Source organism: Diabrotica undecimpunctata, chromosome 1 (assembly GCF_040954645.1).
Source record: "Diabrotica undecimpunctata isolate CICGRU chromosome 1, icDiaUnde3, whole genome shotgun sequence".
Lineage (NCBI taxonomy): Eukaryota > Metazoa > Arthropoda > Insecta > Coleoptera > Chrysomelidae > Diabrotica > Diabrotica undecimpunctata.
In genome coordinates, this window is record NC_092803.1 from 201,211,808 (window position 1) to 201,225,338 (window position 13,531).

At 31.7% G+C, this 13,531-nt stretch overlaps 1 protein-coding gene across 3 annotated transcripts in view; it reads right to left on the reverse strand.

Annotated features, from left to right (window-relative positions):
* Axs (Abnormal X segregation) overlaps window positions 1-13,318 on the reverse strand; it is a 120,357-nt gene extending 107,039 nt beyond the window's left edge. Inside the window, exon 1 of one of the 3 annotated variants that reach the window (XM_072521002.1) lies at window positions 13,172-13,318. Coding sequence is in view for 1 of the 3 variants with exons in the window: in XM_072521003.1 (XP_072377104.1) it covers window positions 13,172-13,190 (19 nt within the window). In the remaining 2 variants the exon portion in view is untranslated. Of the gene's footprint in view, window positions 1-1,050; window positions 1,237-13,171 lie in introns of those variants that run through there. The other 2 variants (XM_072521003.1, XM_072521004.1) reach the window with 2 other exon arrangements.
* Window positions 13,319-13,531: the final 213 nt, after the last annotated feature.

Consider the following 13,531-nt stretch of genomic DNA (forward strand, 5'->3'; position numbering starts at 1 on the left):
CAATCTTAATCCCTTTTAGAAACATGCCTTTGACAACCAGTCTCATAGGTCCTACTGTCATACTACTTTCAGAAACTTGTAATTCTTCATATTGAAAACTTAACCTAGCGTCTCTCTTTTAGGGATTAATTTGTGACACATCCTTAATATATTCTTTCTGAATTTTCAAAATATTCTCATTTCTGTAACATGGATTTGTAATTCTTCTTCCTTTTTAGCTGCCTAGTATTCAGTGCCTTACTTCATAGCTGATCCAGTTTCATTGGAATCTCTTTGCCTAACAAATATCACTAGCCTTCTTCCATTTTATCCACCCACTCATATCTCTTGTATCTAGTATCTTCAAGTGAACATTTCAGATACTCCTGTTTTGTCCTTCTAAGCTTTAAACATTTTTATGGAGTAAAAATGTTACATATTAACAAAATAATATGAAGAATATGAATATATGATATATTTGTTCATACAAATGATGGAAATATTTTATTTAAATGTGACACTTTTTTGGGACATTACTAAAAAAAAACAAATAGTTTCAAAATCCTTTTTTAAATAATATAGCTACCAGATTTGAATGGGATTTGCAGAGTAAATATCTCTGGTACACATTTAAAAAGTAATTCATTATTTTAATTATCTATTTTAAGTATACCAGACCTTGAATTTTCTATTAACCTTGATCTTATATTTGGAGAATTAAAATTAATTATTACAAAACTATTATTTTATCCTATTATATCATAATACTAAATATAAATAATTGATTAGTGCTGATAAAAGCAACATGTTGATAATTTCTTATGTCTCTAAAATATACAAGTAATCACTAATTGCTGTCTATTATTTAGTTTCATAGGAAATTAGCATATTTTTACTGTTTTATTGGTATGTACACGTGAGTACAAAACATACCTAATATAAAAAAGTTTTGTCAAAAATGTTTTGGTATGTAACCAAAGAATATAACTGCAGACACGAGAAAGATTATGTTGGAAAGTTGAAGTAAAGGTGACTAAAATGTGGAATATTACCAAATATTTTTATCCTTACCATAAATTAAGTAGGCAGCACGAATCAGGTAAAAGGTAGAAACAAAATCAAAACAATAAAAAACTGCACAGATAACCTTGGTTCAAGACACTCGTTAACGAACCTAGGTTGTAAAAATGTTGACAAGATTAATATGTGTACGTTACATGGATGGCGCATATACCAAATACCTACTCTGAATAATACCTTACTTTATTTCATATTCTATTTTTATCGCCCAAGTTTTATTGAGGTTAGAATTCCGTCATTGTTGTCCAAAATATCTTTCTCGGATTCTCGGTATTTTTTACTCGATTTCTCGATTAGTAAGTATCGATTATTCGAATTCGTTAAAACCCTTTTTTGAAGAATGATTACAATTCAAAATAATTCAACATTAATAGTTAGTAACAGAATAAATATGTTGGTCCTTAAAATTTCTCATATTCATTTAAATAAAAATGTACAAATACAGAAACAAATATTAAGGACCAAGGAACATATTATTATATATTCAATATTTGTAAATTTAATTACATAAATATGTAGTTTATGATCATTACTATAAAGAAATATTTAAAAAAACGAGTTTGTATTCGTGGTTTGCATTCTAGAATTATTTTTTAATCATAAATAAATTATATATAAAGTAATATCTAAATTATAAGAATGATTTCTAAGGTTATTTATTTTTCTTACTGTTGCGCCATCTAACCAACAATTGTAAAAGTTTTAAACAGTTTTCTTTTAACAGATCCTGGTTTAATTTTTTTGTTAATTATAGATATACATATTTCGCTTAATTTTATAATAAAATCAATAAATTCATTTTTTTAAAACAGCATAATCAGAATAAGATAAGCAAATACTTAAATGAAATTGGATATATTTGCAGTTTAATCAATATAGTATTACATCTACAGGACTCTGTCAGTGTTCATTTTATTATTTAACAATAGATGGCATAAGCAGATAGTATGGTTGCTTGTATATATTTTTTTAACATTTATTAACCCAGGTAGACAAAAAACGAATTTTTCAGTCATAAAAATAAAAAATAAACAATTTTAAACAAGTCAAAAAATTAACAGGCATTGTTATGTCTGACAAACTTATATACACAACACATTATAGATATTATTTTACCCTTCTTTATTGCATAAAGGAATTTAATCAAAATTTAAAAATTATTAATAATGATAAAACTAATCTTAAATATAATCAAACGAAAATATAATTAAATGATGTTAGTCCAGCTGAAAATCAGTCATAATAATTTAATTCATTTAAATCCTTAAAATATCGATCCTGGCACGTGGAGAATAATGTAAACAAGTGCGAGGTAATAAATATAGTATATATAGGTAATAATTATTAACGATTATATGTACCCCACAGGTAAGGGGTACGAGGATTGCGAGATGCTCTAGATTCCTGTAGACGAAAAGTGTTTTATTGGAGCTGATTTGAATAGACATATTGGTAGAGAAAGAGCGGGGATAAAAAGAGTACATGGAGGTTGGGGAATGAAAATAAGCAATAATAAAGGAAATAGTGTGATTGACTACTTTGCAGTGGTATGGGATTTGGCTGTCATTAATACGTTATTTATGAAGAAAAGATCAGTATCTTAGCTATAGTAGCGGGGGAGAGAAAGTCAGATAGATTTTATACTGTGTAGAAGAAGTCAGCTAAACGAAGTTACCATCTGTAAAGGGATAAAGAATTAGTGTGTAGCTAGTCAACACGGACCGATGATAGTGGATAGGGAGATATAGGTGAGACGGAAAGGAAAGCAGAGAAAGGTAGGTGGAAAGGTAAGTTAAAGGTATAGGAATTTGGCAATAATTTTAAAGAGTAGAGTGCTGAAAGAGCTTGAGGAAATATATATGGTAAATGACTGGTGGGAAGCCAACAGTAAAGTTGTGGTGCAAGTGGGAGAGAAAGTGCTACGAAAAACATCTAGTAAAGGGCCTCTTAGATACAAAGAAACTTGGTGGTGGAACGATGAAATGCAAAAGAAGGTTAAAGAGAAGAAACAGGCTGGCAAGAGGTATGTAACGGATCTTTGTGTAACGTTTCAATATTTTGATTTGACAGAAAAGTATCAAAAACAAATTAAGCTAGCGTTAGAAAATTAAAAATCAATAGTAAATCCAATAGAACAAAAATACCTCAATATCATGAACCCACAGCCTCCTAAATTATCCTCTTTTATTAAACTACACAAACCGGATCATCCAATATGACCTGTAGTTTCTTTTTATACAGCTCCATCATATAAACTTTCAAAAAAACTGTTAAAGATTATTTTAGAACACACTAAATTTTCACCTAAATTTACCATAAAAAAATACAGTAGAACTAGTTGATAAAATACAACATTTTCAATTACCTAACAACTCCAGATTAATTTCATTTGACGTAAAAAATCTTTTTCCTAGTATCCCTCCTACAGAAACTTTTATTCTAGTAAAAAACCTTTTAGACCAAAATGGTACAAATCCAATCACTACATCTGAAATTTTACATCTTCTTGAAGTTTGCATAAATCAGGACTACTTTGAATTTAATAATGAAATATATACAAATAACAGTGCAGGACTTATAATGGGCAATCCTCTAAGCCCATTGTTATCAGATATTTTTATGGATCATCTAGAGACAAAGATTTCAAAATATCCCATATTCAAACAGTTTTTATATTGGTGGAGATACGTAGACGAAGATACTAAGAAGAATAATGGGCGCATTCTGTGAGAATGGTATTTGGAGAAGGCGATATAATTTCGAATTATGCGAGAAGTATAAAAAAATAGTAAATGGTAGAGATGTAATATCCTTCATAAAAATAGGTAGGCTTAGATGGGCTGGACATGTGTCAAGAGCAAATGAAAATTACCCACCCAGACGAATTCTATTATCGGTCCCATTTTGAAATAGGAGTAGAGGCAGACCACGACTGAGATGGAGGGACGGTGTGGACGAGGACGCAAGGAAAATCGGCGCGGCAAATTGGCAACGGTTGGCGATGAACAGAAACGACTGGCGAAATAGACGAGGGAAGGTCAAGGCTCAACTAGAGCTGTAGCATCACTGATGATGATGATGATACGTAGACGACGTACTGGTATGTTTCACAGGAACTAACAGGCAACTCGACCAATTTTTATCGTATATTAATTCACTTCATAGTCATATTGAATTTACAAGAGAAATAGAACAAAATCAATCCATAAATTTATTAGATTTAAAAATTATATATATACAAGGATTTCCACAGTTTTCACTGTATTCCTTCGCTCAACCGTTTTCTCCAATTTTTCCTGTTTAGCCAGTCCCCTTCCTGTAGGTTTCTTCTACTCATTGCTTCGTCCACCTCATCTCTGAAAGATCTTCGGGGTCTGCCTCTCTTTCTTCTTCCTATCGGGCTCCACTCTGTTATTCTATTTATCCACCGATTTTGGTCTGCTCTTCTGACATGTCCGTACCATGTTAATCTCTTCTGTTCGATGTAGTCTATTATGTCGGAGTTCATTCCCATTCTCCTCTTAATCTCCATGTTATTTATTCTGTCTCTTCTTGTTACTCTGCAGCTTCTCCTTAGGAATTCCATCTCTGTTGCTCTTATTTTGTTTTTGGTTTTCTTATTTATTGTCCAATTTTCACACCCATAAGTGAGGATACTTCTTGTCATGGTATTATATATTTTTTTTTTGTTTTCATGCTGATGTTCTTATCCCATAGTACCGGGTTCAATTTTCGTATGCAGTCTCTTGTTTGTCCTAGTCTATTTTTTATCTCTTCCTCCGTTGTTCCTTTGTTTGATATTATGAAACCTAAATACTTATACTTGTCTGTTCCTTTGATTTGTTTACCTTCGTCTATTTCCAGCTGTTTTATTTCTGTATTCTCCGTTGTTAGGTATTCAGTTTTCTTTAGGTTTATTTCCATCCCATTCTTTGTATATTCCTGCTCCAGTTTTCTCATCATAAAACTTTATAAGATTTAAAAATTATCAGACTTAAAAACAAACATGACTTCTCCATATTTTATAAACCTACCCATACTGACACGACTATACACAATTCATCATCCCATCCCACACAACATAAACTGGCAGCCTATTATAGTATGTTACATAGATTAACAGAAACTCCGATGTCAAAATACAATTTTGAGACAGAATTAAATATCATTAAGCAAATAGCAGTAAACAATGGATATAACGAACAAACAATTAATAAAATGTTAAATCAAAAACTACACAAGAAAGCCCTGAAATTAGTATTTCCACCACTAGAGAAAAAACCCAGTACCTTCTGCTCGATTACATATACAGGCAAAATATCAACAAAAATAGCCAAACATATAAAAAAGAAAGGAATAACACCAGCTTTCAGAACAAATAACAACCTAGGCAAATATATTAAAAACAACAAGAGCCAAAATAAAAAACACTTACACAGTGGTGCGTACAAACTTAAATGTGGTGACTGCCCAAAAACTTACATCGGTCAAACTGATAGAAATTTTAATAAACGGATAGCAGAACACAAAAGGGCTTTCAATAATAGAAAAACAGATTCTACATACACACTTCACCTTCTAGATCATAATCATTCTTTTAATGACGAATTTAAAATTCTTCACATTCAAAATAAAGGCCTTAAACTATCTTTGTTAGAATCTATGGAAATCAACAAATTAAAAAACACAGATATAATTCTAAATGACCAACAGTTCTCCCCTCCTCAACCTATTTCTTTAGAGACTATAAAGTGTACACGCATGCCAAAAATAGATCACTTGAGAAAGGTAATCAGCCGAAACAGCTTTAGTGATAAGAGTTTAAAATAAATTTTGTGGAAGTTTTGAAAACAAAGTTTTCAGTGTTTTATTGTTACATAAAATGAATTTCCATCAAGTAACGGTCAAATCCATCAATTATTGACAAATTTAACTTTATTTCGGAAACCTTAACAGTTTGAGCGATACATTATTATAGTTTATTTTTATGAACGAGAGAGTAATTAGCATAATTTTAACTGGTAGCTCCGACCACTCCATGGGCGTGCTCAAGATTAATTGAAAAATTACTTTGAATAATTGTAAAAAATAAATGAATTATTTCAGCGTTATAAAGTGTTATGTGTATGTAAACAAAAGTGACCTCTTTTATCACACACTATATTAGAACTGACTGGCCTACATTACAAAGGGTTTTAAAAAATTTACATTTTTTTTTTATTTTTAAAAATTACAAAAGAGAAAAAGAGTTTTTAAAACCGTCTAAGGTATGTTAAATAGATGAATAAAAATATTAATATAAAACTTACAGCTACTTGTTACAAATCCAAATCAGATTCAGAAGATGAACTTTCAGAACCAAGATTTATAATAACTGGCTCGATCATTTTATCAGTAATATTGTCCAGCTTCCACATTTTTTCCTCTTCTTTAATAGTGTGATTTACTGCCTTTTCCCAGTTTTCAGGTTTTACATTATTTACGGCCTCCAAAAACAACTGTTTAACATCATGAATTTTAAAAGTGGTATTTTTTCTTGAAACTTCACTCTTTATCTGTGCCCATACCAGTTCAATCGGGTTTAATTCACAATGATATGGTGGGGATCTAAGTACTGTCATTCCACGATTTTTGGCAATTTCATCAATTTCGTATTTTTTAAATTTTTCTTTATGAAGGGCACACAACGAATAAAGTTCCTTTCTTATAGATCCGGGATGGTACGTAATATTTTTTGAACTCAGCCAATTCTGCAAGTATTTTTTTAACCACTTGGTTGTGGGCAGTCATTCTATAAGTCTGGAGTGATAACTTGCATTATCCATTACTATTACACAGTTCTTAGGAAGAAGATCTATCATTTGTTCGAACCATTCTTGAAAGACATCAGCGTTCATGTCTTCATGGTAGTCACCGGTACGAGTTGATTCAAAAGTTAATAAACCACCTTCAACAAAACCGTCTGAACTGCCAATGTGTACTATTATCAGCCTGCGTCCCTTTTCTGATGGTGGGTTTAAACCAGTAGATAAGTTATTTACAAAAGCGTACCTTTGACTTGTAACAGTTTCATCCTGCCAAAATTTATTTGGTGTATGACCCTCGTTGATCCATGTTTCATCAAGATAAAATATTTTTCTTTTTTGGTTTCTCATTTCCTTTATGGTTCTTAGAAAATGTCTTCTCCATATGACAATATCGCTTCTTTCTAATAAAATAGACTTTCTGGAATTCTTTTTCCAGCGGAAGCCTATTTCTTTTAAAAGTCTCCATAACGTACTTCGACTCATTTCTGGGAAATCCTTATCATCTCGAACTGAGACAAGAACTTTATCCAATGTTGGAAATTCTTGTCTAAAGAAGAAGTCATGCACTTTCCGTCGAAGTCCTTCTTTAAAATGATATTCTATTTGAAATTTTTTTTTTCCCTGGAGCATTACGTGGCATTTGAAAACTACCACATTTCTCTTCTTTAATAACTCTGTAAATCGTAGATTTCCCAACACCAAGTGTACTGCTAACTAACTCAACGGTCTCATCAACACTTTCACATAAACGTTTGTCTGTAAATGATTTAAAACAATTAAATATTAATGTTTTTTCATTAACTGTTAGAGGACCAATTTTTCGGCGTTTACACGGCACTTCCAAATTTTCCATAATACTAGTATACACAATAAACTGCACCTTGCAACTGAAGTACCTACTTTAGTGAACTGTTAAGAATTTTGAATACGCCACTTGGACCTTCCTATATACAAAATGGAAAAACCCACTATCACATTTTCTGTGGAATAAGTTTAGAAGGTAATTATCTAGTCAATTACTGTCGTAGATTCCTGGAATTAAAGAATTAAATGTTTTATTATTGAAACCCTTACTTCGTGGAATGCACTGATTTCAGATAAAATAAAACGTTTTATTTTATCTAAAGAATTAAACTTTATTTTGCAAATAGGCAAAGAATTAAACTTTATTTTGGAAATAGATAAAATAAAACGTTTTATTTTATCTAAAGAATTAAACTTTATTTTGCAAATAGGTAGGTACTTATTAAACTTTTATTGGTTATATATAACCAATAAAATAAACATCTTACATTTCTTGCAAATTCATTAGTACCTGTTAATCTCCATCACTCCGACACTGGCAACTTTATTTAGGGATTAGTAACCCTCACAACTATTGTATTCTATTCTGCTCCAACCTTTATACCTGGTGGTCATACTCAATTTAAAATTGTTTTCCTATATACTTCTGTAAACTTGTTGACAAATATCTGTTTTTCATTGAGTCACCCGTATCAACAGTTTAGGGATTTGTATACATAATTTATTGTTTTATTACTCTCTCATACATAAAAATACACTATAGCAAAAAAAACACCCTGTATAATAAATTAAAAAAAAGTTTTTTTAGAAACTTTTTTTGACTATAAATCAAGCTTTTAAAAATTTTTATCTGTTATTTTAAAATAGATCGTAGAAAACAAGTTGATAAATCCAATTGTATATAATGACAAAAATTGTTCACGTTTTTTGTTGAAAAGAAAGAGAAAAATTTGTGTTTTTTAGACATTTTTGTATTTATTTAAGACTTGCTTTATTAAAAGAGGATACATAAAAAAGATCTACAGCCCATCGGCAAGATCGTCGGTAGTGAAACGACCTGATTATGGAGAAAGTAAAAATTCCAATTATGACTCATGTATTTTATCAAAGCCCATTTAATATCATTAGGACGTTAAGGACTTGCGTTGTCGAAGCGCACTGAATTTACATTTAATTAAGGCAGTATATATCCAGTACGGGAGCGCTTATATCTAGTACGGGAACGCTTCAGCGGCGTCCTTATTGCAAGATATTTTATTGCTCTACTATACGCCTCAATTACCCCTGCTTAGAGCTTACGGCAGACTATGCTGGCTTACTTCAAAAATGTTTCCGTTTCCCGAACGAATCTCGTTAAAATGTAGCGATATTTATGATTATTTTAACAAATTAGATAATATTATGCGGAACAGTGATGGATATTTTTAATTTAGAGGATTTATCGTAGGTACGTCATTACTAGAGACTACAAAATATGCACTAAAAAACGTTTAAAATATGCATGCAAAAGGAATTTATAATTTAGATATATCCACTCAGTTTTATAAAAAAATTTTAAAGTTTAGGTTAAATACATTGTTAAATGTATAAAGTTTGATAAAGTCTGGCATAAGGGTTTGATACATAAACTTAAATCATTCATGCCTAAACAATATTCAAATATATTACAATCATATCTAACGAACAGACATTTTAGAGTTAAACAAGAAGATTTATACACTGATCTCAAAGATATTGAAGCAGGTGTTCCACAAGGGAGAGTATTGGGTCCAGTCCTATACCTAATATACACGTGTAATATACCTGAACTAGAAGACGACACCACAGCTACCTTCGCAGATGACACTGCTGTCTTAGCGGTAAGTGACCCCGTCGAAAAAGCTACAGAAAAACTACAAAATTCGATAAATAAAATCCATGAATGGACCAAAAAATGGAAAATTAAGCTGAATGAGAATAAATCAGTCCATATAAGTTTTACCAATAAGAGAATTAATAATATTCCAATTAGAATAAATGATGTCTAAGTGCCTATTGCAACATCAGCAAAGTACTTGGGGATCACTCTTGATGCGAAACTTCGCTGGAAAGCTCACGTGAAGAAGAAAAGAGAAGAACTAGGCATCCGCTACAAGAAAATGTATTGGTTAATGGGAAGACATTCCTCTCTATCCATAAATAATAAACTCCTAATCTATAAACAAATACTGAGACCAGTATGGGCCTATAACTGCCAATTCTGGGGCTGTGCCAAGCCTAGTAACATCAAAGTAATCCAGATATTCCAGAATAAAGTACTGAGGAACATCGTAGATGCGCCTTGGTACGTTAGGAACAACGACCTTCACCGGGACCTCAAGATGGAAGACGTCAATCAGATAATCAAGAAAATAGCAGGGAGCCATGAACAACGACTCCATCATCATGTAAACGTCGAGGCTATCCAGCTCCTCGACAATACGAACCTAGAAAGAAGGCTCAAAAGAACAAAGCCTTTTGAACTGGTATAATAAGTGAGTGAAAAGCAGAGTAAAGTGTTGTGCGAGTATGCATGCTAAATTTAATGCTAGTTATTAGAAATAATAGGAAAGATACTAGTGAGTAGATACCTAATTTTAAGATTTCATTAGTAATTTAAGTTAGAAACAAATTGATAATTGGTCTTACTGACCAGATTTTAATGTAAGTACACTTCTGTGTCTTTAATAACAAAAAAAAATACATTGTGGTATGGATATACAAGAAATTGTATTATTTTTTATATATTTTCTAAACTACTGGTTTTTTTTATCAACAAAATCGCATCAGCCAAATTGGCTATCAGCGAAACCATAGTAGCGAACAATAATTTATATTACATTTATATGTTTAGATAGCGTTTAGAATGTTAATTGACATTAAGAAACTTTTTATCATCATCATTCTAGCTTTACAACCCTACGTGAGTCTTAACCTCCTCAAGAATTTCTCTCTAGCCTTTCAGAGTTAACGTGCGGACTGTGAGTCCGCTTGTCGAATTATTTCTCGATTTCTGACGATTAATTACGATCTCGGTCGTGCTCGCTAGCTTCAAGTGAGGTGATTGTGATACTCTACTCTATTCAGTACAGTTGTGAGAGTTGTCTAATGCATTTAGTTCCGGTGCTATATTGAACTGCGGAACGTGAGTCCGCACGTTATACAAGTTGTCACAAATCTTCAGGTAAAATTAAATTTTAAAATATTTTATTTCTAGGGTAAATAAAAAATATTTATGTAATTTATAGTTATGAGTGATCTACTGGTTATGTTTTCTGTATAATTGATTGATATAAACTTATTTTTTTACAGATTTTTCTAATAATGAGTTTTGAAAAGCTTCATGCGGAATTTCACTCCGTCAAATATGTAGGAAACCGCTGAATACGAACTCGCAGTGACAATTTAATTAAGGTAATAATTTCTGGAGTAACTAGGGAAGTACGAGATATGAAAAGCGCATCAAAGATTTGGAGTTGTTTTTTTACTGAAGAAATTTTACAAACCATTGTAGACAGCACGAATATCTTTATTGAAGTGTGTTCTTACAATCTCAGTAATAAATCTGTAAAGAAAACAGATATTTTAGAACTTAGGGCACTATTGGGTCTTTTATATATAGCTGGGGTAATCAAAAATAACCACAGAAATGCAGATCTCTTTAGGACAAACGGCTCACCGCCAGAGATTTTTAGATTGACAATGTCCCTTGCACGGTTCAAGTTTTTGCTCAGATACATCCGTTTTGATGATAAACGAACACGATTAGAGAGGCAAAAATATGACAAATTGTGAAAATGTATGATTTGTATGAAATGTGTATGAAAAATACGGCATAAAAATATACGCATTAGTAGACGCAAAGTTTCCTTATACCGGAAATCAAGAGGTGTATGTTGGACAACAGCCACCTGGCCCATATAAAGTTGATACGAGCAATATTTCCCTCGTTCCTCGCCTCTGCAGTCCTATATCTGGTTCTCACAGAAATGTAACAATGGACAATTTTTTTAACGAGCCTCAGCTTGGCCGATCTTCTTTTGAACGAACATCATCTGGCTATGATAGGCACTATCAGAAAAAACAAAAGAGAGCTTCCACTTCAATTTACTGATCCTGAGAGACCAGAAAAAACAAGTACCTATGTTTGGTTTTAGAGAAAAATGTACGATTGTGTCATATATACCCAGAAAAAACAAAAACGTTATTTTACTCTCAACGAAGCACCACGACGATTTGCTAAACGAATTAACGGGCAAGCCAGAAATCATCATTGACATCCAAAGGAGGAGTAGATTTAGTTGATAAAATGTGTGCCGCCTACAATTGCGCTCGAGCCACTCGCCGATGGCCTATGGTTATTTTTTATTCTGCAATGAATATAGCTGGTATCAATCATTTGTAATAAACAAATATAAATCTAATGAGATAGATAAAATGCATAGAAAACATTTTCTAGAAGCTCTTGGTATGAAACTAGTAAACGATCATCTACAACGTCGACGTTTGAATAAACGTATTCCTAGATCAATTAGGTCAATAATAAAAGAAATTTGCCATATTGAAGAAGAAATTGTCCCATCCCAAATTCACAACCTAATAGTCAAGGTCGTTGTTTTTACTGTAGTAAACAAAAAAATAGGCCAACCAGATATACCTGTCAATAATGCCAAAAATTTGTATGCTTAAAACATGCAAAATGCATTTGCTCCGACTGCCTACAAGATGGTATTTCCGAAGACAGTAGCGAAGATTGACTTATTTTCAAGTTATAAATTGACTCATGTATCTACTTTACGCAGCTCAAACATTTGTTTTTTATTTAGTCTTTGTTTAATTTCTTAGAAATAAATGTTTGTTATTTGTTAAATTAGTGTTTTTGTGTTTTATAGTACTCAAAATGCGAAAAAGATATATCTGTTAACTTTTATTTTCAAAGCATGAGTTTAAATACAAATTGTAATAAATTTGTGTGTAAATGTTTTTTTTTTGTCCATTTTAATTATATATTTAAGGAATCGACCAGTTCTTAGACCGTTTTTCCGAAAATATTTGTTTTTTGAACCTTTTCTAGATTTGCGGACTGCTAGTCCAACGTTACACTAACTTTATGTACCATCATGTCACGTTATCGTGACATGATGGATAGTCGTCCCTATCCATCGCCTTTCTCCGCCAAGCACGTATTCCCATATTTCTCATGTCTTCATCGATGTTATCAAGGAACCTTGTTCTGGATCTTTCTGCAAAAACGAGGCAGGCGAAAGTGAAGCGAAAGCAGGGTGAAAACTTACTATTTTGTAAAATGCTATCGAAACAATTATAGCAAATAGTTTGTGCATGTTTATATTATTAAATTACTAAAATCTACTCTCTATATTTAAAAAGTAGAGTGTACAGTTTCAATAAAACCAGATTAATTTAGATTTAACTACATTTTAATCTGTACCAGTCTATAAAAGCGAAAACAATCATTCACTTACTTGGAAGTATTTCTTGCATTTGCGCACTCGCCTCCTTTCTATCCAGTTGGAAATTTATAAAGTTTTTTACTTTATTAGTAAATAACTAATAATGCATAATAAAATTGACAAATATTGACGCAACTTCAATTTTGACAAGTTTCAAACTAGTGTTACTTCTTTTTTCTCAATTTTTATGCACATCATATAGTTAGAAGCACTAAATTACGTATAATAATATGCTTGAATGCAAAAGGCCACAACAAAAGTTATAAAAAAAGATACATTCTCGTTTTTTTATCGGTTACTGAGATATATATACAGTGTGGCATATTAAAAGTTTTTCAAATGTTCTGATTGCGAGCAATAAGAGTAGATTTT